At 41.0% G+C, this 25778-nt stretch overlaps 3 protein-coding genes across 3 annotated transcripts; 2 read left to right on the top strand and 1 right to left on the bottom strand.

Annotated features, from left to right (window-relative positions):
- Positions 1 to 6297: 6297 nt before the first annotated feature.
- On the top strand, positions 6298 to 7364 carry LOC121588700. The gene has a single exon (XM_041906974.1). It carries the CDS (start codon positions 6474 to 6476, stop codon positions 7215 to 7217), a length of 744 nt encoding a protein of 247 aa, XP_041762908.1. The 5' UTR covers positions 6298 to 6473; the 3' UTR covers positions 7218 to 7364.
- Positions 7365 to 15490: 8126 nt separating this feature from the next.
- On the top strand, positions 15491 to 17189 carry LOC121589299. The gene is made up of 3 exons (XM_041908080.1): positions 15491 to 16105; positions 16190 to 16379; positions 16446 to 17189. Exons 1-3 carry the CDS (start codon positions 15739 to 15741, stop codon positions 16807 to 16809), a joined length of 921 nt encoding a protein of 306 aa, XP_041764014.1. The 5' UTR covers positions 15491 to 15738; the 3' UTR covers positions 16810 to 17189.
- A 4733-nt stretch (positions 17190 to 21922) lies between these two features.
- On the bottom strand, positions 21923 to 23841 carry LOC121589473. The gene is made up of 3 exons (XM_041908416.1): positions 23577 to 23841; positions 23309 to 23493; positions 21923 to 22591 (listed from the first exon to the last, which is right to left on the bottom strand). Exons 1-3 carry the CDS (start codon positions 23670 to 23672, stop codon positions 21985 to 21987), a joined length of 888 nt encoding a protein of 295 aa, XP_041764350.1. The 5' UTR covers positions 23673 to 23841; the 3' UTR covers positions 21923 to 21984.
- Between the last annotated feature and the right edge of the window lie 1937 nt (positions 23842 to 25778).

Here is a 25778-nt window from a genome sequence, read left to right as displayed (position 1 = left end):
AGTTGTCGTAAGATGTAAAGTTTACGCTACATGGTAGCTTTGCACTGCATGCTTAAAAGCTAGCTTTACTGACATACTTTACATAATTTTAGATTCCGTTCCTAGTTTTAGATTCGAATTGATACCATATGAATGACAAAAATATTAGTATAAATGTGCAAAGATGTATTCTTGATGTTCCTTGACGCCAAGAATTCTAATTGATTACCATTAAGTAGAAATGTTTTTCCCCCTTTTTCATTTTATTTCTGTAATTCTTTTTCTCTCGGGTGTTACGGACCGACGTGGACTCCATGCTAAGAGAGATGAAGCTTAAACTCCATACGAGAAATGTACTTACAACGGGCATGTAGTTATGAAGTGCAAATTGTGAACTGTACCAGGGGCCGCCCTTTTGTATGTTGTAGTAGAATTGATTTTGATTCGAATAGTATTTGTTGTAAATAATAAATCTCGATATATCTGAAGGTCTAAAGTCATACATAATGAAAAATGGAATTCTTTGGTCGATTTCCATTCGAATGAACTATACTATTACCGGTCCGACGGCGGGACATCAGGGCGTTTCGAATCTTCGCAAATGTCGAATTTTACGGATCTAAGTCATAACATAAGGAGGTCTGTGTAGTTTGGAATGAAGTAACCATTAAAGCAAAATCAATTACTCTACAGCTTCTGTATGTTCCTGAGTAACGTGTGATATACGTTCTGAAGATATCTACGTAACTCAATTGTCCGCATAAATTTAATATGACATCTTCAGGCGTACGGAAATGCGTTCGGAAAATGAACAGTTTTCAAAAACAAACTTCATTGACTTGACATTAACAGTTAGTTACTGTTTTGATTCAAATCACGGACAGCTTCATGTTCATCCAGACTTTTATAATGTTTTAATAAATTTCTTTATATTTAATCCCAGGTCACCTCGATTTTTAATTCAATACGATTACCATGATGTAACTGATAAAAGAATTAAAAATGTATCGGATCCCTGTAGGCCCTGATGTCACGAAAAATAAATATTTTCTGACGGTCAGTTCACTACCGGAGGCCTTCTTAGCAGATTTGTTTCATTCCATCTCCAATGAAATTTGTTGGATAACTCCTATTAATGTGATCTAGATTCATTAATATTCGGTGGAATCATTTGTAGAGGTTTGGGAACTACTGTTTTATGTTTTTATTGTTGTGATTTGTACTAAAACACTTATTTGATTCGGTCCGGAATTTAAAGCAAGATATTTTAAATCTTTTTTCTAATGCCGCAAAACCGAAGCAAATTGTGATTAATTGCGTAACAATATTTGTTAAGACAGACAACGATATTTGAAGATACATGTAAGGAATGCCATGATATCCATACGAGGAGAATCATCAAGTCGCTCAGCAGTTCTACCGTTAAATTCGTACGAGTACAACATACAAACAGCACCCAAACTCCGTTGTCAATAAATCCGTCGTCCTGTCGGTATGTCCTCCTATACCGATTCTCAGAATTAGGTTTTTGAGGCTCAAAAGAAGATTTCTTCTTTTTCTTTGGCACAACAACCGTTGTCGGTCAAGGCCTACATGTACCGGACATGTTTTTAAGTCGTACGAGTTAACGACTGTAATACAAGACCAGCGACATGTGATGCTTAAAATAAGTTTAAAAAAACTAAAAAAAATGTTGAGTATGTGTGATTGTGATGATTAATGCGTAATAAGAAATATAAGCTCAAATCTGTCCGGAATATTAATAAAAATATCGTTGTAGCTTATGTAACTTGTAAATGATTTTTCGCAATACCTTGAATAAACTCATTAGAAATCGTTATATTTTTTATTTTATTTAAACGATAAGATTTAAATTTGTAACAAAATATGACATGTGAAAAATCTCCTAAGTGTCCATTATTCGTAGCAATACGATATAATCAGCCAATAGTTCCATCGTTAATATTTCGTCTATTGTCCCTTTCGCACCCCTTCTTCTATTTTGAGATTGTAAATTATGCAACCATTTCATTTTGCGCAAGTTCCGTTCCGGTTTTGTCCTCCTCTCTTGGAAAAATGTCGATTATAGGTGTATAATTTCTTGAAATTCGACGTGCAACTTTGGCCAATTCTCGATTCTTGTAATTTTTACTGAATTTCTTTATCTGAAATTATCTTCCTGGATTAATCAAGCTCTTTTCCTCTGCATTTTCTCTGGTCTAAGGTTTTTCTACATTAGAAGAAATATGTTCACGTATCTTTATCATGTGCTTTTACTTGCTATCTTTCCTTCTTTTCTCTATATCTCACTAATTGCAAATACTAAAGCGTAAGCCAAATTATTATAAAACGATGGGCAAACCGAACTGAAATGAATTAAACGAAAAAGAAACTTAAACAAACAACACAACAACTAGAAAAACAAAACAAAAGAACGTTAACGCTTTCGTCAGAGCCTTAAATTTATGTGCCACAATAAATTGTCCATTCCATCGTTAGAAAGTGTTTTTCTTTTTATCATCTGACTAAGTCGTCTCGCTAAGCATAGAATTTCAACAGCAAAAATATTGATTACAAGTTATTTTCACTGTGCGATTCTATCTCACAGCTGCAGACATTTCATTACATTTTCATTGATTTTGTAATGACTGACAATAACTTTCTATAGGCATCAAGAAAAAAGAACAATATTCCACGACGTAAATGTGATATGTTCATTAGATAGTAGACGTCTGAACACGACAGCTACTGTGCAGCAGATAAACAGCATCAATCATTTTGGTAATAATTCAAATTCGATTTCTTAAAGCGCACTGCTGGCTGAGAGTTGCAAAAGTACTAGAAGGGATGCCAGCCCTGAATCGGTGACCGTTGGGCCTATTTATCTCGTTTTGAGTAGAAATTTCCCGCTACCTTCCCAGTGCTTGAGTGATTTACTTTGTCTCTTTCCTCACTCTATCTCTCTCTCTCTCTCTCTCTCTCTCTCTCTCTCTCTCTCTCTCTCTCTCTCTCTCTCTCTCTCTCTCTCTCTCTGTATCTTAATCGCTCGCTTTCACAGTATTAACACAGCGTGTTTTTGAGTCATTCATCAATCACCCATTGCGTTGTTCTGATTTTACGTTCTGGATTCGGCGTCCTTTTGTTGGAGCACGTACGCTTGTTTTGCTTGCCAGAAAGCTTAATTTCAGTTCACCGTGCATTTTGCGAGAAACCGTAAGCTACATCCCAAGCAAACAGCACGCACGCTGCTTTCATAGCACATGCTGATATGGGTAGCTCGATTAGAGCAAATTAGATAATCGAGCCCAGATCGCGGCAGGAACGGGAACATTTGTGCTCCCAGTTGGGTCTCTCCACCAATGCTCGGCGGCTGACCAGCGTTTCACTTTTCCGTGCATTACCCGGGCGCACTTTGCGGTCCATTCTAGGTTCCTCTACTTTCCACTGGTTGTGCGTCCGGAGCTCTGTGCAAAATTGGCGCTTATTACGGAACACCACATGCTGACGAGGCGCTGCGAGTGCTGTTTGGAGTGTGGTTGGGCAACATTGTGGGTTAGATGGGATGATACGTTTCCATGGTAACAATCCAAAAGTAAATAATGAACGAGCTACAAATATTTACTGTGATGAAATATGAACTCATTGATTAGTGTACAAATTTAATTTAGTGAATGTTTTGTTATTTTGCATAACAAGTAATCATAATTAGTAAGATATTCATTTTATGTTTAGGATCTGTTTTAAACATGTTTCCACTACATGCTATCTAAAATTAAATGAACTATCGCAGCGGGATAGTTTAATGTTATGGCTAATGTTCGACTCCCGGAAGCAAATATTAGTTCCATTCTTAGCAGCAAACATCCTGATCAATTGTTACAAACAAAGGTATGTCTGCTGGTGTCTTTTTGCTTTCATGTAAATTGTCTAGATGCTTTGCCGATATTGGGATGTAGGTGACATTTTGTGTTGATCCTTTTTTTCAGAGCATTCGTAGAAAGAACAAATATACGGCCCCTTTAGAGCCCAAAAGCGAGAGACCTTCCAGTAAAGTGCGGAGTTGAAGCATAAAATTGACCCATTTACTCGTAAACCCCAAAAAGGAACAATCTTCATGCGTGAACTCACTCCCTTTTCGGGTGCCCATATGGGACTGGCCATTTTCTGCACGTGGCCGGTCGGTGTATGTATGTGTGTGTGTTTGTGAGAAAGTGAAACCAACAGGCGCTCGCCGCGGATGGACAACGGAACGTTCAGGAGGAAGTGCCTAGTGCAGGGCGAATGAATTACGGTTCGGTTCAGTGGAGCAGGTGTCGAGGCGAATTACACCCCGAGACAGTGGGATCTCCGGCAGCTCCGGCGTAATAGCGACGCATTTGTCTTGTTACCCCCGCTCCCTGGGTAGAAATCGAGCGGTGGTAGAAAATCGATGAAGAGATTCAATGGAACATACCGGTAAAGCAGTTCTTTACCACACTCAATTGGGTTAATCATTGAGTTTTGGGGCTTGTTCCCGGTTTACCGGAGCGACCGTCACAACGGAGTAACGGAACACGCTCTAACCATGGGTTGTGGTGAGCTGGTGGTGGAATGCTTTGGTTGTCGACACCCTGGAAAGGTAGAACTACTTGATGGTTCAATTAGTATGCAATCGAACTAAATTATGCATCATGCCGCGCAGCACTGTTGGCTGGCGAAAGGACTGTGCGTAATGAAGTGATGGAAATAAAGGGACAAATATATTATTGTACCGCAGACACGAATCGATCAACAATTGCGTTTCGTAGCTTTCACAGTACGAAGTTTTTTTCGAAAGCATAATTAAAGTTTTCTTCACGCATAGTGCTACACACATATACACATACGCGCACAATGTCGATGTCGGTTGGTGACAGGCTTCTTGGGGAGAGTTTTCCGCCTTGGGCAACAAATCAATGAAGCATTAATTTATTGACCGAATTTTCCCCCGATCTGGAATTGACGCCTGCAAGTACGTCTGTGGCGTTGTGCCGTTTATTCGCCATTCTAGAGAATAAGTCAGACAATGAAAAAACTGTAACCGAAATGAGTTGGTAAACCGCTTGAGCTGGTAGTATCTGGTATTGGCACGCATCAACTGACGCCTGCGTAAAATTGTTTCTGGAGTAAAATGTGGAGAAAGTATCTTAACATATTACAATTTATTTGATAAATACTATTTGGAAGAAAATTTCATGAATAATTACACTAATAAATAAAATCACTTCAAATAACTAGTATTTTCCTTTAAATAACCGGTCTCGTAGTACAGTCGTCAACTCGTACGACTTTAACAACATGCCCTTCATGGGTTCAAGCCCCAAATGGACCGTGCCGCCATACGTAGGACTGACTATCCTGCTATGGGGGGATCAATAAGTCACTGAAAGCCAAACCCACAAGTAGTGTGGTACAGGCAGGCCTTGACCGGCAACGGTTGTTGAGCCAAAAAAAAAAAAAAAAAAAGAAGTATTTTCCTTTATATAAACAACAAGGCCAGCTACTAAAGAATGTACAATTTGATGAAGTAACAATGAAATATTGGATTGTTTAGGAAACATGTAACACAAATAAAATATTTTGTTATAATCATACCTTTGTAATGTGCGGCTTTTTAATATATTTACTAACGTGTTGCTTAAATTTGATAGAACTGTTTTCTCAACCTGAGGTACAGTAATTTGATCAATTTTTCAAATTAAATCACGAAATGTACCTTTTAATGAAGAATTTTTGCTAGAGCACATATATTTTTTTTCAGTTAAACTATTAATTTTTACCTTATATTACCGGGATCATTTTAACTGCTTTTTTAAATTTCGGAGATTGCAAACACCTTTTACCTTATATTACCGGGCTCATTTTAACTGCTTTTTCAAATTTCGGAGATTGCAAACACGACGAGTAAGTTTCCCTGAAAGTTACACATTTAGTTAATCGTAGTTACATTACCGCGCGACACAAAGTTCAAGCAAACGATCCAGTGAAGAAAACAAAGCCCTGGAAAGCAGTGCAGTTGGCATTAGAAACTGTAAGTAATCAATTTCTGCGGTTGATCGTATGACTGATCTTATTACGCGCCATAGCTCCCGTGGCTGCGAAACCGAATTGAGCTGGCTGAACCTGAACACCATTTCTCCGCCGGGAAAGGCATAGGGAGGGGTAAGTAGTTCCCGGAGCAGGTGGAAACGATCCACTCGATCACGGCCATGGCCATTCTAGCGCTGGGTCTGTCTGGACAGGTAGATTTAGTTGTATAAAAGCAACTTGCGCAATTGCAGCCAAACATCAGTCGCTGTTCAGCCGTTCCCGGTAGAAGATCTTCATCGACTTCAGCATCCCAATTGCTCCAGTCTGCAGCCAGACCGTGTGTGTCAGATTTTATGCAGCGTTTTGTTGCGAAGAACTTACAGTCGCTGTGATTTATCGCTTTGGAGTAGTTTTGGTGTGATCGTGAAGAAAAAAATTTTTTTGAAATGAAAGTGTTTATCGGTGCCGTAGTGTTGGTCGGGTGCGTGCTAGCCTGCGGATCGGCACAAAGTGCAAAGGAGTGCGGTGGACCTGACGGTGGCCTGTCCTGTCACGGAGCCAAAATTGTGCGCAACCTCGTACGACGACTGGCACGCACGGGCAAGACGGACGATGTGCTGAAGCTCTTCCCAGGTGTGGAAATTGTGGCGGCAGGCGATGTCGAGGAAAGGGAACGATCGCTAAACGAGGTGACGGATGAGGATCGCACTTTGTTTGGGCGCTTTGCTCGCTACCTCCAGAGCCATGAGCTGAAGGTGAACTTCGGACAGATGGTGCAGCGGGGTGACATTCAGGAAGCAATCCGGACCACGTTCGGTGCGATGGATCAGGAGGTGATTGCCGATGTCGCGGAGGCCCGTAAGAAGGATAAGGGTGGCCTGGGAGCTATCATGATGATGGGACTAATGATGGGCAAGCTGCTGGCGGCCCTCGGATTCGGTGGCGTCGGACTGCTGGCACTGAAGGCGCTCGGCGTCTCGATGATTGCACTGCTGCTGTCCGCCATCCTGGGACTGAAGAAGCTTACCGAGCACGGTGACCACAAAGGACGACACAACGATGAGCATTTCGAGGTGCACTCGGAAGATCATCACGGACACGATGGTGGCGCTCGCAAGCGCCGTTCGACTGAGGAAGAAACCTTAGCTAGCCAGATGGCTTACAGCGGCTGGGCACAGTTCGTCCAATGAATGTGCATCCATTAGACTACCACTTATTTAAAATATTTATTTGTCCTGCATTAACTTATTACTACATGTGTAGCGCCAAACCGAATACGGGCAAATCCAAAGGAGACTAAATAATAAAGTTGAGCAAAATGCAGTGCTGCTGCAAACCGTTCAGTAATCACTTTACCGTTTGTTGTATTAATTGTAAGTTTGGGTTTCAAGAAGCTATGAGAATATGAGAAAGTGTAGTAATAATATTTGTTGTTGATTATATAACACGCGTTGTGCCGCAATTTCAAACGTCGTTTTAATTGATCAATGTCTCTATTACCCTTGCGTTTATTAAAAATGTAAAAAAATAAGTATAGCACTATTCAGTGTTTTAGTCACGACACGACTTATGATGAATAAACAAATTTATGGTCGTACCATAGATATAAAGACACTTCGAAAAACAGGTTTTATGTGCTAACTAACGCATTTAAAAATCGTTCAAAAATATAAATAACATATTATAGAAAATTTGTAAACAAATATATTTTTGGAAGATTTTTAAAAAGTGATTTTATAAATTATTTCAAGGTTTTTTCGCCTGTAATCATTATTTTCAAAATGCAAACCAAAGTATGCAAATAGATTTTCAAAAATTATTTGGAAACTGTCATGAGAACCTTATCAATTTTGTGAACAACGGTTCAAAACTGATCCGATCAAACAAAAGCAACACAAAAAGCTCAACAACGATTTTTTAGCAGAGTCTAAATATTTGCTACTGTTACATACATAGTTGAGGAATGTAATCCTAGCCAAATATTTTTTTCCTCCCACCACCCACTTCACCATCGATGTTCTCTTAGACCGCTACAAAGGCGCTTGTAAATGAATTGGAGAAAGTGCGGACGAACACGATATTCAATTGCAATGGGCCTTACTCTTTGCACATATTCTTACCGGTATTACTAATACTTATCTAATACATGTAAATACCAGATTACTAATTCAGCCAGTCCTTATTTAGGCTCATAAACTACTTAACGAATGCACGACTTAACTCTACAAACAGACGCCTACCGGCGACTTTGTAGCGGTCTAAGAGAACATCAATGGTGAAGTGGGTGGTGGGAGGAAAAAAATATCGGGCTAGGATTACATTCCTCAACTATGTATGTAACAGGAGCAAACGTTTTTAGTTAGCACATAAAACCTATTTTTCGAAGTGTCTTTCTAGTTATGGTACGACCATAAATTTGTTTTTTCGTCATAACGTGAAAAACGTGTTAAACAAAATTGAAAAAAAATACGAATACGATGTAAAATAGCATTCTGTACAACTCATACATTCACTGTTTTTATCTATCTCTTATGATTTTCCACAAATCGCGAAAAACGACTGTCCATATAGTTGTGGTAGGCGCTGTAGTCCAAGAGACGATTTCATCATAGCGTTATTTTGTTATTTTATAGATAAACTTGTTAGGAATAATATCTAAAGTCCATATGTATCTATTTTGATAATCAATCAAGACTCTACCTCATCACTCCATTCTTTGGTTTTGGTTATTTATTCATTAGAATTTATCTATCATATGCAATGTTCAATATCTTATGTTCATATCCATCTGTTGTATCTAATTAAAAAATGAATTGTTATTTTAACACAATATTTTTTTTATAAATAATACAATTAAATTCGTATATCATGATAAACAGATTATGGTTTTATGTTTTAAATACGTATTGTGCTATAAGCCACACTTACTAAAAGTGGGTATGGATGTTGTGGTTTCTTTAGGAATCGGCAGAGAGTTTTGATGACTGATTTTGATGATAATTCGCATAATTTTGATCACAATATTAAGCATTCGATAACACATGAAAGACGACTCCATTCCTGCACTATTTTGAATGTAATATTATAATTTATGAATTTATAATAAAATTTTACGATTTGCATAGTTTTTCGTCGTATTTCCTGACATATTTGTTTCGAAAATAAAACTAATGATAATAAATATGATAATGTTTTGCATAAAAATGTGCTATTTAAAATCACTTGTTTCTGTCCATGCGTTTGGAAACAAGCGTTTTATATTATTATTGGTTAAAAATCGGTTGGAAATAAGCGAGTTTTATTAATGTTTGGTATTAAATTTATGTATATAATAACCGTTGTACTGATACAGTTTGGAAAAATCACGTTTTTATTTGAAATCAAAATACCTTGGGATATTTCATCAATGCTCATCGCTGCATGCTTCCATGAAACATTTCAACGCGCTGGATATAGCAGCCGTTGCAGGCGCGAAACATGATGATGAAATTCAAATTAAAATAGCATTGTAGAGCTTCATTATTGCTGAACGTGCTACTTGAATGAAGTACTGCTCTTCAAGTATCCGTTGCGTATGCAATGTGTTCGTAGTTTCATAAGAGTTATTACTGTCAATTGCCCTAATATTCCAAGTAAACGAACATATGTTGAAGCCTTTAACAAAACACTATTCTGCTGATAGGATGGACATGTAGCAAATAGTCAATGGACCGTCCATCGTCATTGAACATTTGTTACAAATATAGGAATTTTTGGGTCGAACGTGTAAGTCTTTGACCGATAGTATTCCCCTATGGCATAGAAAATGGAATGAATAGTCGAAAGCTGATTCGGAACGCATGTCAAATTTAGCCTTCTCTTGTGTAACAATATCAACGTTATTGAGTGTTACATAGCGCTATAATGTAGCTTTGTTCTGATTATCTCGATATTGTGAAAATGTAAGGGTATGACACTTTTCTGAAACATCCTAACGAGGCGCAACGTCGGTTTTAATTTATTGAAGTTGTAACCGTACAACTGTTCGTATTGACCGGAGTGATTGAATTTTATTAATTTTTTTCAATCACAATATAGTAATTGTTCAAGCAATACAGCCGAAGCCGTTATTTCTGAATAATAAATAAATAATAATTGTTCAATAATAATAGCCTTTTGTATTTTTATATGCTTGGTTGATATCCATCCATCCTCACTCGTCGAAGCTTGTATTGTCATAATGATCCCTTGCCAAACTGCCTGCGATAGTCTAAAACAGATTCCGACCATTTCGACTTTATTTGGTCTTTATGTTTCTTCCGTTCCCGCTTCCAAGCCCCCTCTTGTTTTACTACTCTTTACCACTTCCTAAATAGTATTTAACGATGGTTAACCCACTTCGGTAACTCGATGGTAGTGGAATCAAAGTGTATGAACGTCCAGGGGGCGGTCCCGTTGACCCGAACAACTCAATAACATGTCCGTCATGCGTTCAAGCCCAGAATGGACCGTCTCCCCTTATTCTTATCCCCCCAAGATTTGACTATCCCGTTACGTAATGGTAATGAATAAAGTCTCGAAAGCCTATATAGGCCGGCATATCCGCGTAGGACTTAACGCCAAATAGAAGAAGAAGTACGTCCAGGTGGTCGCATAGCATGTTTTATAACAAAAATTTGAACATCACTTTCAAAGGACTGATGAAAACTTTTGCTCAAACAAGCTTTCTGGAAGCTTGACAAATGCTTTAAAACACTCTTAAAATCTTCATCCAGAAGCAGAAGCAATATAAATCAACCTTCTAAATACATACACCTTGGGATAAGCCTATCTGTATACTATACCTACTTAGATAGCTGCTCGAAAACTGCTATACAATGCAAATAGCTGACAGGCTGAAATTTCAGCCTACGAACTTAAAACGGAGAGGACTTTAATAACAATGAAATATTAAAATATAATAATAATAATAATATATATATAGCAATAAATAATAATAATCATGATAATCCTTATCTCTTTGACTTTAACTCTTCGTAAAATGCTTTCCGCTCTCGTACCCTTTCCTTTCAATCATCTTCCTGATTTCTTTTCATACCTCCTTCTATATTATCTTTATTTCTCTCTAAGTTTAGGATTTTTTTCTCATCATACTTTTTTTCATACTTCTCTACATCATTGTAGTTATATTTAAGTTAAACTAAGATTCAAGTACAACTAAGATACTCAGTTAAACCTTAAAGGCAGACTGTGAATGAAATAAATGGATTAAATGGATTAAATAAATAACACAAGGCTAGATTTTCTTCCTCTTTTTATTCAAGAGGGACGGCTTTGCCGTATTGCGTAACCAGCCTTAAATATAGTAACCTTGAAAAGGTTTGCTAGACTAACTAGTATTGCTTAATTGAATAATCCGCCTACTCAATAGAAATTGATCCACTTCAAGGAGTTTGTTGAATCCAGTGCGTTGTCCTTTAGGAGGGGTAGTTTAGTACTATCTTTTTAATTTACATTTTCCAAACATATTGTATCATTTAGACTAGAATACGAACCATGTCGGTTTTGATAAAAGCTTTATTTGTTTGTTTATTTATTATATAAGATGTCCGCCATTTACTAAATTTAAAATGCCAGCTCCGCCAGCTTAAAGCGAATCTTTTATACTGCTTATGGCTTAGAAATACAACACAGAGTGTTAAGTAAAATAAACGTTCGATTAGTACGTGTAGTGAGGCGTTTTCGTTAAGCTGCAAACGGTGCTACATAAATGGTGTAGTGTGGGAAGGATCACGGATTGATCATGCCGATTACTCCTGAATGCCCGAAATCTCCCGATAAGGTACACTCTTTCACTGAACCCGGATAGGAACTAGTGATTTTTTAGCGTCTAAATAAAAGTAAAAACTAAGTCCGCCTAAAGAACGTTGGTTAGTTTGTTTGTTTTTTTTTTATAAATTACCTGGTGAAAGAAAGAACCTGCTTCCAACGCTGCAACACAGAGGATTACAAGGAGTTATTCACAAGTCGGAACCGACACACAAATATAAAGATGTTACAGTCAAGTTAATTAGTAAATATTTTAAAGGATTTCATTGCACAACGAAATGGATTGTTTTGACCGTACGCAATAATATATCCTCTTTGATCCGAGTCTTTCTTTCAAGGAGTACACGGACTATGTCATCAACAAGGCCAACAAAAGTCTTGGTTATATTTGTCGCATGTCCACTGAAATTCGTGATCCTTTTTGTCTTAAGTCCCTTTATTGTTGTTGGGTCCGTTCCGTACTAGAATATGCCTCTGTCATCTGGTCTCCTGTCCAACTATCTCTGCTCCAAAGGATTGAGAGGATCCAGAGACGTTTTAAAAGGATCGTATTTCGTAGGTCGCTGGGTCATCACTCTATTCCGCTTCCTTCGTATGACGATAGATGCATACTATCACGCCTTCCCAAGTTGGAGCACCGCCTCTTGGTCGCTCAGGCTTCTTTCGTCGCTGGCATATTGCTCAATACGATTGATACTCCTTCACTTCTGTCGCGCTTACATTTGTATGCACCTTGTCGCACCTTACGTTATCGTTTTCGTCTCCAGTTACCTATATGTCGTACACGTTTTGCTCGCAATGAGCCTTTTGTAAGAGCTATGTCGTCTTTTAATAGTACTTCTGATCTGTTCGATTTCAACATATCCTATCCTGTCTACCGATCCCGTCTTCGCTCCTTTTCCGTACCATAAACTCCTTCCAACTCCTTCGTGAATAATTGTATACTATAGTCAGTAAGCACTATTGCTGTAACCCAACGTGGCCGAGCAATTAATAAAATAAAATAAAAAAATAAATAAATAAATAAATAAATATGTTGAAATTTGCACAGGAGGTGAGAGCAGAGGGGACGACTTGGAATATCTAGATTTATGGAGGATAGTATTGTATTGTTTATTGTGGAAGTAATTGGCCGAGCGAGGTGGCCTAATTACTTAATAGTAGGAACAGTTTGTAAACATTTTATATTTCATAGTACAAGTTATAATTTCATTCGGGGTAAAGTACGTAATTAACGGACGGTTTTGTGGTACAGTCGTCAACTTGTACGGCTCAATAGCATGCCCGTCATGAGTTGAAGCCTAGAATGGACCGTTCTCCAGTAGCAAGGACTTAACTGCCTGCGTGGTACTGCATAAGTTTCGTGATACTGCATAAGTCTGTATAAGCCACCATATTGGCGTAGGACGTTATATCAAACAAAAGAAACATAGAAGAGCTCATACATTGATGCAGGTTGGATGTTGAATGGTTTGAGTTAGTCTTAATTTGGTTGGATTGGTGATGTGGTTGTGTAAGACATGTTATATCGAATAGCTTAGTCTTAACCTTATGCTGTTTTTAAAATCAATTTTTTTTTCGGTCTGTTTTTTAATGCGCTTTTTATACGACAAAAAGTTGTAGCGTTTATTTATGAAAGTCTCCGAAAACTTATAAAAATGTCATTTCTTAAAGGTAGACTTATTATTGCTGATGTTAACAGTTGGAAGATTTCTTGTCTGAATAATGCAATTTTCTCAAAGCCATGTTCGTTTTGGCATGACAATTATCCATAACTTTAATAAATATTTCATTTCAAAGACTGCCTTAGTCATATGCTTATCTATATGTGACTGATTGGTGTTAGGATAATCAGTACTGCTTGTAGGCTGAACTGTTACTTATTTATTCATTCAAATTTTTATTCCAAGCAATACGGCAAAATTGTTCCTTCTGAATATAGAAAAATATATTCAGATGAAATATGACGAATAAAATAAGCTGGTTCTCAGATCCGATTCTTGAACTTATTTACTCTTCATGACCTTTCTACATTTCTCTTTTGCTATTTCGTTATGGTCTATAGTACTTTCTCAATAAATTTTCCTGTTGTATGCGGATAATGCAAAAAACTAGTGGAAAATTTGAGAGCCCGAAGACCACCTTGGCTGAGTTGAAATGTCCTGATGTTTAAATTGTCTGTCAACATGACGCACGAGCTAAGCGATTTTATATGCATGCAGACGCTGTACATAGCGCTTCTTAGATCGTAGCTGAAGTACCTCAGTGAGACATCTTTAGGCTTCCTCGACTCCATTATCTGTATGTTTCTAGATTCAGGTGAGTATAATCAACACGTTTGCATGTTGTCTTAAGGGTTACGAATTGCAATAAATTATATGACCTAGAACAAATCTTTTTATTCCATTACGATCACAAATGGTATTCCAGCGCTACGATGGGTCTGCTTATCGTACGAGATTCATTTCCATCAATTTGCCACATTCATTTCGATGTTGTTGTCGATTAAAGTGCATATGACAATCGCAATTGGCATCGTCAAACGCAACGAGGCGCATATGCATATCAAAAAACATCTGCACTGCATCCGTGACGCTTAGCCCAACTTTATCAAGACTTATGTAAACTCATCTATCATCTGCGTCAACACGGTGCTGATGGAAAGTGAAAAAATCATGCCTAACGATACATCGCACCAGTCAGCGTCGATGCGCATTCAAATTAACGATAGCTCTGGCACCCGCGCATCGGATGTGTTGCACATTCTTGCCACGCATTTGGCCAACCCGGGGCACAGCCATGGCGGTATGGGAAATGGAAAGAGGTGGTTGGCAAAACTTTTCCCTCCAGTCATGCGGCGCGACCACGCAACAAGCCGTTACACAGAAGATGCGCCGTTTGCTAGTAACCGCGTGCAGCTGTTAGCCCTCGTATATGCAAACAGTTAGTGTGACGGGCGGGTGATGGTATTGTCGAATGAAAAGTGAAAAATTTTAAATCTACACACAAACATCCCCTTCCCGCCACCCCTGAACAGTTTTTCCCTCAGTGTTTCGGCCCTCAGGTACATCCTGCCAGCAGCACACATCACTCAAAACAGCTCCTCCCCTCCACACCCACAACCATCATACAGTGTAGGTGTGTGTGGGGGCTGATCGTGCCGTTTCGGGGCCGGTGCACCGCTGGCATACTTTCCTCCATCCAGCGGCTACGTGCAGTGTGGTAGCATCTACATCCCCTGATCGCGTCTACCCTTATCGTTCAGTTGTGTGACCACCGTCCCCCCTACCCCCCATGCCACACACTCTTTTTCTCGCTCTGGCAGTGCAAGGATGCGCGGCCAGTCTGCAGTAACGGTGGTGCAAGCTCGCGTGTCCGTGCGCTTGTTAATTAATCCAATTGGAAAATGTGATGTTTGGTTCGGTGCGCGAGGAACGAAGAGGAATGTAGCAGAGAGAATTTTCCTTTTCTCCTGCCAATGGCTTTGCGAGGTGGGTGTTTGGTTCAGGTGCTTTTCTTTCACCTGTCTGGGGTGGGGAGGCCAGTTTTCCAAAACACTGGCAACGGCCGGTGGTGGGGATGGCTGCTCACCAGTGTGTGAAGTGGATAAAACTCGTTGTATTCTCGCAAAATCTATCATTTTATGGCTTCTTAGTGTTTAGTGATAACATCGGCACAGAGCACCAGCACCGCAGATGAGCGTCTAGTCCGTGTGTCCGTGAAATTGAGTGTGTGGCAAAGCAGTAGCAGCAGCAGCAGCAGCGGTGGAGAGTGTGACGTAGTGCAAGGATTCCAGGAGCTTCAGCAAACTCCTTCGAAGGATACAGACCGTCGCGATCCGCCTGCTCCTTGTTCTGTGTGGTAGTGCAGTTCTAGCGTGTCGATCGACCTGATAGCAAAAACATGTCACTCAAGAAGGTAGTGTCGATCCTGGTGATCTGCGTGGTCGCCGTGCAGGGTGCGAGTGTGCCGCAGAAGGACACGAGTCTGGCCAGCCGGTTGAGCTGGGACTGCGCCAACGATGTGAACTGTGTGGCCGGTCTGGCGAAGGATGTGATGCAAAAGCTGCAGTCCCGTCGCTCGATCGACTTCGGCGTGTTCAGCGTTCAGCCCGTCGAGCACGTCCCGGTGGACGGTGAGGGACGATCGTCGCTGGACTTCCTCAGCTCCAACGCGCTGCAGGTGCCGGTTGGACCGACCGTGCTCAACGTCGAGCGTTCTGCCGACTATCCGAACTACGTCGAGGTGTCGCTGCTCAAAAAGGAAGACGGTAGGTGGTCAGATTCGAAGCCCGCTAGAATCGACACCGAATGATTCTAGCCACTATTCCCCTTTGATTGGTTTGGTTTTGCAGGAGCCCGCGGACGCACCCGCAAGCACATGCGCTTCTTTGTGCCCGCGTTCCTGGTCTTCAGCCAGATCGGCTGGTATGCGCTTGCCATCGCCGGCGTGAAGCTGCTTGCGATTAAGGCCTTTTTGGTCGCTAAAATTGCCCTAATTGTCGTAGCGATGATGACGTTCAAGAAGCTCATGGAGCCGGTCGCGTAAGTAGTCGCGCTGAGACGACGCATTGTTTGGCGGGTGCTGACTCATAAGCCTTTCCTCCACAGTGTCATGCCAGCACCGTACTTCGACCATCCGGAACCGTTCATGATGCCGTACGGTATGGACTTCCACCACGGGTTCGGCGGTGCTAGCAACGACATGTACTCGATGGGACTGGGCGGCCATCTCGGACACCACGACGGACCGTCGGCCCTGCACGCCGCCGAAGGTGGTCTCGGTGCTGCCAGCAATGTGAATGCCGCCGTCGTCGATGCAGCCGCCTCTACCGCGACCGACAAGTCGAGCAGCTCGGCGGCCCAGCCCGTGGCGGTTGCCGGCGGCAGTGAGCGTCACCATTTCGGCGCCGGAAGCAAGATTAAGCGACAAGACGTCTACGCGCAGCCCCAGGCCGCCAAGTACTTCAGATAGGAGCATCTATCCAGCCACAGCATCTAATACTAGCATACGCTCGCTGAACTACAATGCAAAAACGGCATCCGACACTCGAGAACGATGCAACGGTTGCGGCATCGAAGATCGCGCACAGGGAGGGAGATCGTCCTGCCGCCCTGTGTGGTGTCTGTTGTATTATTTGTTTCCCCCACGATGTCTCCCGGTCGCCACCCCCCGGCCGGGTGGTGATCGCGCCGAAGACAGCACAAGCCTGACGAACCTGTAAACTGTTGCCAAAATTGTCCCCCCAACCTGAACTCCCGCCCCAGCTCCTCCCTCCCTGCCCCATTCCCCAAGCATCCCGAAATAAAGCATATTTATTTATTTATTTATTACTTGTGACGGAAAAAATCGTATCCAAATTGAGTCTGTTTTCCTTAATTTCACTACATTGTGCCGCTTGAAAGAAGACGAATCATATGCACTTTAAAACGGGCTTTGAAGAAACTGAGACCGATGTTTGTTCGCCTGACAGACTGACCCAATTCGTGAACGGAGCGGGATTTATCGGACCGTTGCATCGAAACTGCACTGCACTCGTTCCGTGCAGTCGTGTGGCGCCCTAATGATGCATGGTTAGGGAAATAGTGGCCGCACCATGGACGCTGGTCACTAGACTAGGGCAGTGGAATGCAAATCGGCGCTTATTTTTCTTCCGTTTTCTTTGTTCGCTTTCTTATCGGTGCGTGTTCTGTCTGGTAGCTATTATCGCGCAAAACTCCCTTTTCTTGGCCGCCGAACGGTGGGTGTTCCATGGTAAACGACTCGTAAAATTGCATCTACGAACCGCAACGGTGAGGAAAATTGTTCCGATAGCGTTTCGAGCACCTGCTTTCGAGGCGATGCATTAGGAGAAGTGATTGGATCTTATTAGTGCACTTGGGTCCATCTCGTGCTCTTTGGTTAAACGAGCAAATATTTCGAACGGCACGTAATTGGTATTTTATGGATGGATTGAGTATTTTAATTGGGTGTCGTTTTAAGAGGATTCTAGTGCGGTACAATCTTTTTTCTTAATTTGGTTTGATGCAAATATAAACTTTTTTTCGATAAATAAAACAAACTATTTGGAGGCTTTTTGTAATAGTCTAATTTTTGGTATGGGTAGGTGAGGGTACTATTATTCTATTTCTAAATGGTTGGTGTTGGTTCTACATGTGTGTAGAACGACACTATCGCTAAGACTACCAACACTCACTTTGTTTGAAATCACTGTATTGCCTATAACGTCTTGTGCTTGCAGCACTTTTAAATACTATATATTGTCGGTTGTGCAATGCTGTGGGCAGTAAAATGGGTTTATTAGTAGACAGTTCTATTGTGCAATACCGATGATTTATCTAACAATATCTGACGAAACCTCCCAAATAGCCAAATTTGCTTAAGCAGCTAATTTCTTTATTTTAATAGAGACTTTGAGCCGGTTGGCATCATTCGCCTCTTTTCAAACTATCATTCTTAGCTATCATATCAACTATCATTCTCGAAAACTATCATTCTTTGCAAGCCATTTGTGGCTTGTAATTTACCTTATACCGGGACGTCTCGGTTATCTATTGATTTTATTAAAAAAAGTGTCTGTTACAAAAATGGTTTTGGTTAGAGTTGTTTATAAAGGATAGTGATACGAAGGAATTGTAAAAGTTTACGCTGGCAATCGCTGTCTAGTGAGAGGATGGTGTCGATGCTGTAGGATTCTCTGGTCTTGGTGTGATGGATGGTCTTTCCATGGTGGTGTTGTGATCTTGATGGTTCTCAGGAAAGAGCTACCGCTGCTAACCCAATAGCCATTCCAGCTATTGGCGATGATGGTTTTGATAAGGCGGATGAAGTCACGGTCTGGAAGAGTGTTATGGCAGCAGGCCGAGTTATTATGTCCTGCGTTGACTAGTCGGTCTGTTATTTCGTTTCCCTGGATACCTGTGTGACCAGGAATCCAGCAAAATATGACTTGGGATGTATTTGGTATATTGCAGAGTTGTTGGATGTTCGGGTCGCGGGTGGTTCCAGATTCAAGTGCTTGAAGAACACTTGCACTGTCGGAGAAGATCACGTAAAGTTTGTCTCTATGTAGACTGTCATCAGCAGCAATAGCCAAGGCTATTGTTTCTGCAGTGAAGATAGAGGTCTGGTAGCCGGATGGCACTATTGTCGATGCTGGAGTAGATTCCACAGCCAGTGGAACCATTTTGTACTGATCCGTCAGTGAATACGAGATGGTGGTTATAATATTTTTACTGAACGAGTTCAGCGAAATGACGGTTGGAAATGAGACTTTTGCATCCAGCCCGAAGCTGATTTTTGATGGTGCAGTCTATTTGTGGTGGACGGCAGTACCAGGGACGACTACCGATTTGGGTGAGTTTGGTGACTGAGGGGATTGTTTGTTGTGTTAGCGTGGTGAAATCAGAGTTTGCCCTTTAGATAACGACATCAGTCTTGACGTTTTTTCTCCATCATTCGTCCTGCAGCTGCTACTATCTTGTCGGTTATGATCTGGTCGAAAGGTTGAAGTCCCAAGCGACAAAATCGACATGCTTTCTCGCTCTCTCAGGTTCACTGATCTACTGGGTAGAATGAGAACGCATGTCGATTTTGTTAGTTGGGGTCTGCTTTCACACAGAAGTGATGCTATGAGGCTCGTGACGAAAGCTCCAGCAGATGGCGGTATGGTAGAGTGTTGCAATTTGTGTTTGGAAATTTTCCCGTTGCCGGGAGACTATTTCAATGCCATAGAGTAGTTTTGGTATTAGCCAGCTTTTGATGATTTGAAGTTGTGTTTGGCGGGAGGCGTGATGTTAACCGGTTCCATGCATTCTGAAAAGATTAATACGGTTCTTCGCTTCTCTTTTCACCCGTGTAGTGTGTGCTTTAAATGTTAAGTGACGATCAAAAGTCATTCTTAGGATATCGGCTGTGCGTGTATTTGGTATTACTGAGTTATTGTATGTTATGGGTTTTAGTGTATGATATTTGCCATTGCAGATTTGAAGTATTTTGGATTTGGAGTGTAAAATTGTGTAATCTGTCCAACGTGACCATTTATGAATTATATTGATTCCTTCTTGTAAAGTTGTGCGTGATTCGGTTCTATTGTTGGATGCTGAGACAAGAACTATATCATCAGCATACATGAAACATTTAATGTTACTGGGCATGGTACTGGAGAGAATGGCATCCTGGGGAACACCATTCTCTAGGACGTGCAGGTCAGAAGATTGGGTTCCAATCAAAACTTTACAAGTGCAAGAGCCCAGTTAAGCTCATCAAGAGAAAAAAAGACTATTGTAGTTTTGGTCGGAAGCGTCTATGGGTGGACGGGGTCTGGACTCAGAGATCGCTAAAGATCGCTGCTTGAATTCGCCTTTTGCAGTAGTTAAACAGCATCGAAGTTCCAAGTGGGTCTTTTAAATAGCGTTTAGGTAGCTTCCTTGTGGCACAGTGCCGGAGATCATTTTTCTTTGCGATTTATTTACAAGGAAAGCGTCATCAATGAAATAAACAACACGATTTGTTTTTTTTTCATGTGCATATTTGTTTTAACGCTCTAAAAGCTCTTTAATCTCACATCGTTTACGAAACAGTCTCAATCACTTCACTCAATATTCTTTCTTCAATTAATTCATTTAACTTGTGCAGCAGTAAGGAGATCATTGAGGCATCAGGTTAACCAGCGATAAGGTTCTACAGAGTACCGAGTGCTTGTTATAAAGCTCCATAGTTCCGCAAAGCACCTCTTATCTCTATTTAGTTTTTTTTGTCAAGGGCAAGAAATTGGATTTACACCTACAACGGCGTTGTTCCAATTTTGTTTCAAAATAAATTCCCTTTCAATGCAAACTCGAACGTACTTAAGTTAAGAGTAATCAAATGTTACTCCATCATATATTACATTTGAAATTTTAATATTTACGTTATCTACGAAATAGGTAGTTGGTTAGTATTTTAATGAGGTATCAATGATTGAAGTATTGCGATTAATTTATCAACAGATTTGGGCTGTTAATGCTTTACTCATAGCAGGATAGTCAGTCCTGTCCCCTATACACAGGTCCATTTGGTGCTTGAATCCATGACGGGCATATTGTTAAGTTGTACGAGTTGAGCTGCATGCATTTTTTGACATTTTAGCTTGCCAGTGCAAATTTCTATAGGAAAAAACACAACTTGCTAGTTCGTATCACTCAAGATAAGTTATATCAGCAGAGACGCCTTTAAACTAATAATTCATAACTCGCAAAGGCAAATCAAAGTTTCTTATGTATTAATGTTCATTTACTAGAGATGAATTTACCATAGGATAAGATGTGATATGTGTAGAAAGCTTTTGTTGTGAAATCAACTTTCCGAACAGTTTATACATACTCGCATATCTGATTTTATTTGGTTTCAACATTTTTTAAATGCAAATACACGATTTAATGTTGAACGCCAATCCTTTATTGGGATGTATTATACGGTTGTATTTTGTTATCTTCAGAAAAAAAGGAAATAGCATTGTAACTAAGCGATTCTAATGAAATTACTTCTGCCACTTACCAGTTTACTTGAAGTTATTAATGGCACGTCTCTTATGAAAAACAAATACCTCGAATGGCAGTAACAGTCACAAACAAATGTTCAATCGATGTTGATTAATCCATGCCTGAACAAGTTTTTCCTTCGAATCAATTTGCGGCTGTTGAAAACAATCCATGATATGAAAATGATAGTCAAGCTAGATAAGACAGACCAACAATAAAAGTGTTTCATGCTGGATGAAATGAAATTGAAAAAAGAAAGAAAAGAATATCATTATTGTTAAGCCTTTCCATGGAATAGCATAGACAAATTGTAAGAACTGGCATTTACGTGATACACATCGGTAGCGACCGATTATGGTTATGGTGTAGTATTATAGAAAAGCTGAAGTTCAATAGAAGTTTTAATTGGTGAGTTTGTGTTGAAATTCAACTTTGAGGAAAAATAAACATCAAATCGCTGTAAGCTTTTTCGAAAACGAAGCATATCTCACCGCTTGGGGCCACTGGCTCTCGATAAAGGATCAGAAGCGAACGGATAATGATAAAATAAATAATTTATTCGAATTTCTCCCGCAATACACGGGCGTTTGGAACGTAGGTACATAAGACACAAAGGAGCACCCACGGTTTAGTGCTTTTGTTGGTGAGCTGGGGCCTGCTGCTGGTAGGCCATGTCGTGGGCGTCCACTGTGAGCCGACGGTTCAGTTCGTTCGAGAACGACTCGACAAAGCCATCGAGTGCCCGGGCCCAGCCAGAGCTGTACGTGTCGACGTGGTGGTGTGGTTCGGGTGGGTGAGCCACCACCTCGTAGGTGACGTACTTCTTGTGCAGCAGCTTCTTGATGCCGAGTATGCTCGCAAGCACCAGGGCCAGCTTGGACACGAGCAGCGCTTTGCCGACGAGCAGTGCAATACCCTTCAGTACGAGTGCACCGATCAGCACCGCCTTCATGACGACGGCGGCCAGTATAGGCGCGTACTGCTTTAGGCGACCGCGGCCCTCCTCGAACAGGCGGCGCGTATCCAGCGAAACGCCCAGGTTCAGTTTGCCGCTCTCACCGGAAGCTACCACCACGTCGGTTGCCCTGGTTGCTCGCCACCGAAGGCTACGGCTGTGGATGAAGCGCCAGATTTTGTCCGCCACCATCACGCTCAGCTTGTGGTCGTCCGAGGTGGTCGCACGGCCCAGGACCGATATTTCCTCCGCGTCCGTGTCCAACAGCTGTTCGTCCGACCTGGAAATGGCAAGAGAAAACCAACAGCCATTGTTAGTAGATTCTAATAGTATGACACAAAAAGTAGGAACTTCCACGCCAGAGGACACACAATGAGTCTACTACCATTGAAAGGCATAATGAAAGCCGTGTCAGAGCGAGAGGATATGCTGAACCCTGTCCACAAAACCTTTTGTGTTTGGTTCTACAGTGGAGGAACACTGTGCACGCTAGAAGCAACGGAAATCTAGGCAAAAAGGTCAAGAGTGCGAGTGATGTGGAAAGATGATTGGGTTTGGCAACAATTGAACCATTTGGTCATGTTTGCGAACCGCATTAGCTCCATTCCCTAAGGAACCCATTATTATTCCCTCAGGATTCCTCCATTATACTAAATCAGATTGCATAAGTCAGCAACAGAAACGGAAACAGACAAAATTATTTTTGTGTGAAAATGTTTGATTTGTGACCTCTCAATATCATCAAGCCTTCGGGGATTATTGAAAGGTTCGATTGCCTTACGGGAAGAGATACATCTATTTAGTGGAAGGCAAACAAAACGTGGCATTTGATTTGACATACGAGCCTTAGAGCTTCGTTTTTAACGCTGTCAATCATATACCATCGCGTACATTCCGCTTTGTACGACACGACTAATGGTAATTTGATTTGATTAGATTTGATGAATGGTTTTTTTTTCCATTCCAGAGGTTTATTGGTAATTTCACCTACTCTTACCGGGTTTTCATTAGCTCAAAGCTATCACCGAGATTAATGCTGGACTTTTTTAGCATCCGGTTCATGTAGGTGACCAGCTTCAACATCACACACGAGCTATTGTCCTTCTGCGTGCATTTGCCTCCGAGCCGGCGGATGAAGCTGTCCTCGAGTGCCGCCTTGCTCAGGGTACCATGTTCGGGTTCCTGTTTAACGGCGAAACCAGAGGAATACAAGAACGAAATTAGAAACAGAGCACACGTACACTGCACCGTTCCGAAGCACTCACCAAATGGTTGACCACATCGCCACTATCAACGGCCGGATTAGAATCGATAAGTCCTACCAGCATACACACTACCACCAGCCTTACAATGTACGTCATTTTCCTATCAGCAATGCACTTGAGGCGTCTTATAAGGGGCACAGCAACTATGACACAGTTTCTACGCTTCACACGGTGACACGGTTCAGAAATGCACTTTTCACTCTCAAACACGATCGTACACAGGTTCACTCGATCCCGGGCAACTGCAGCACATCTTGAACTTGGCAAAGACGCAACAAAACTGTGTCCCATGGTGGAGATATCCCATTTATAAGCCCATCCGTTAATCGTCGTTGAGGACACGGTAGCGTCAGGGCACGCGAATCTCCCACCGGACGCCAGAAGAACAAGCTTGGCTCATATCTTTTTTTCCTTGGGATACCGGTTCCGTCGGTCATTTGTCCAGTGCAGCATCCACGCGAACAGGCCAACGTTAAATGGGGCCACACGAACAAAATGTGTGAGAAAGAGAGGAATGAAAGAGCATACAACCAATACACCCTGGCAGGGCAGCGCTTACAAAAGCTGGCAAATCTTTGCCAACGGCTAATGGTTGTTGCGGATGCTGATGGGAAGATTGAAAGACGCCAGGTCGGGCGAAGCACAGTTGGTGCGTAGTGAAATTGTTTTCCCACTACACCTTTCCCGGCCTGCCCGAGATAGGGTTGATCTGGCTGAATCAAATGGGTGCGGACCGGAAAAATGCGTGCCAAACATCCTGCGGAACTCGCCCGATCGAATGCTATTTTTCCGTGATCGGGCACCACGAGCAGACTTGTTTAGAAAACTCATCTCTACTTTGAGGGGTGAAGAAAAAGGCAAAACCAAATCAGAGGCAATCCGTGGCGTGCTTTGGTTTTGTAAAAGGCCCAGCCCACCGGGCCGCAACCACTTTCCATCACATCCGGCCGATCCGGATTGGCGTGAGGCTGAGGCGCGAGCGTGAACATCCATGTGCTCTCGTTGGAGTGCGATTTGATGCGATGCGATTAAATGTGCAAGCAGTCGTTTGCGGAGATTGCAGTTTTTTCTTGTCGTACGGGCAATGTCCTTACTTGGCACGATGCAACGGACGATTTTAACACAGAAACTCTCACACTCACCAGGTCCTACGTTTCTGCGTAAGTGCTGTGCATCTTTCCCTTTCGCAGCTAAGAATGGAAGTGAAAATAGCAGGAATGCCAGTAGCGGAGCAACATTTTCATGACGTTGTTTGGTATGGTAATAATAGAAAACGAGATTTTATATTAACATTGCGAGAACCAAACAAAAAAGCCAGCTAGCAAGGGCTAGCATAAATAACAAGGCAACTTTACTGCAGAACACCGGATGTGTGCTTATTCTCGGTATCAGGACATTGGTTTACCACGTAGAATTTAGTACTTTGTATTTGATTTCAGTACCATATCTATCTTCACATATCTTCATTTATATCTTCATTTATTCATTTATAGCATAGCTTACAAAAAGAACAATGCTGTACTTTAGTAATCAAATTTACAGGTTTATTTAGTTCAAAATCAATCTTTAAAAAAAATAACAAAACCCTATCGTTCCCGTTAGTTCGCTGAAGTAAATGGTTCAATTGGTATCATATCTATCCCGACCAAAGTTCAGATGCATCAATACGCATAAATTTGTTTAAGAATTGTTGCGTTAAAACTACATCGACATTTTTTGCAAAAAGCATGATAATTTATAATATTTTATTATTCCATGTTTCGTCTTACCTATTCCTATAATTCCACGGCCACTTAACACCAAGGATTCAACAGCAACTAAACCACCATGAAACATTTTTTTAGAAGCAAATGCATTAGATGTGCTGTTCAGAACCTTTTAGTTTTGATTTGTTACTTACAATCTGTTGTATGAGTTGTATGAAAAACATCACTTCGCTTGAAGCGAAATGTGAATAATAAATTACAGAATTTGTCTTTCACATCAACCTAAAAGTAAACCTGTGTATGTTAGCTGCTTTTTAAGTAAACTGCTAAAAAGATACCATTTGTTATTACAGAAAACATAAACAATAATATTTTCGTCCATAAATGTACCCTATTAAACATTAGTTGAATTTAATATATTTTATACATAATATTTAATTTGTAGTTTGTAGTTTATTATTCCAATTGATGAAATTCTTTTAATTATAAATTGAAA

This window comes from Anopheles merus, chromosome 2R (genome assembly GCF_017562075.2).
Source record: "Anopheles merus strain MAF chromosome 2R, AmerM5.1, whole genome shotgun sequence".
Lineage (NCBI taxonomy): Eukaryota > Metazoa > Arthropoda > Insecta > Diptera > Culicidae > Anopheles > Anopheles merus.
Note: the sequence above shows the minus strand (reverse complement) of the source record. Positions and strands in the feature narration are given on the sequence as shown.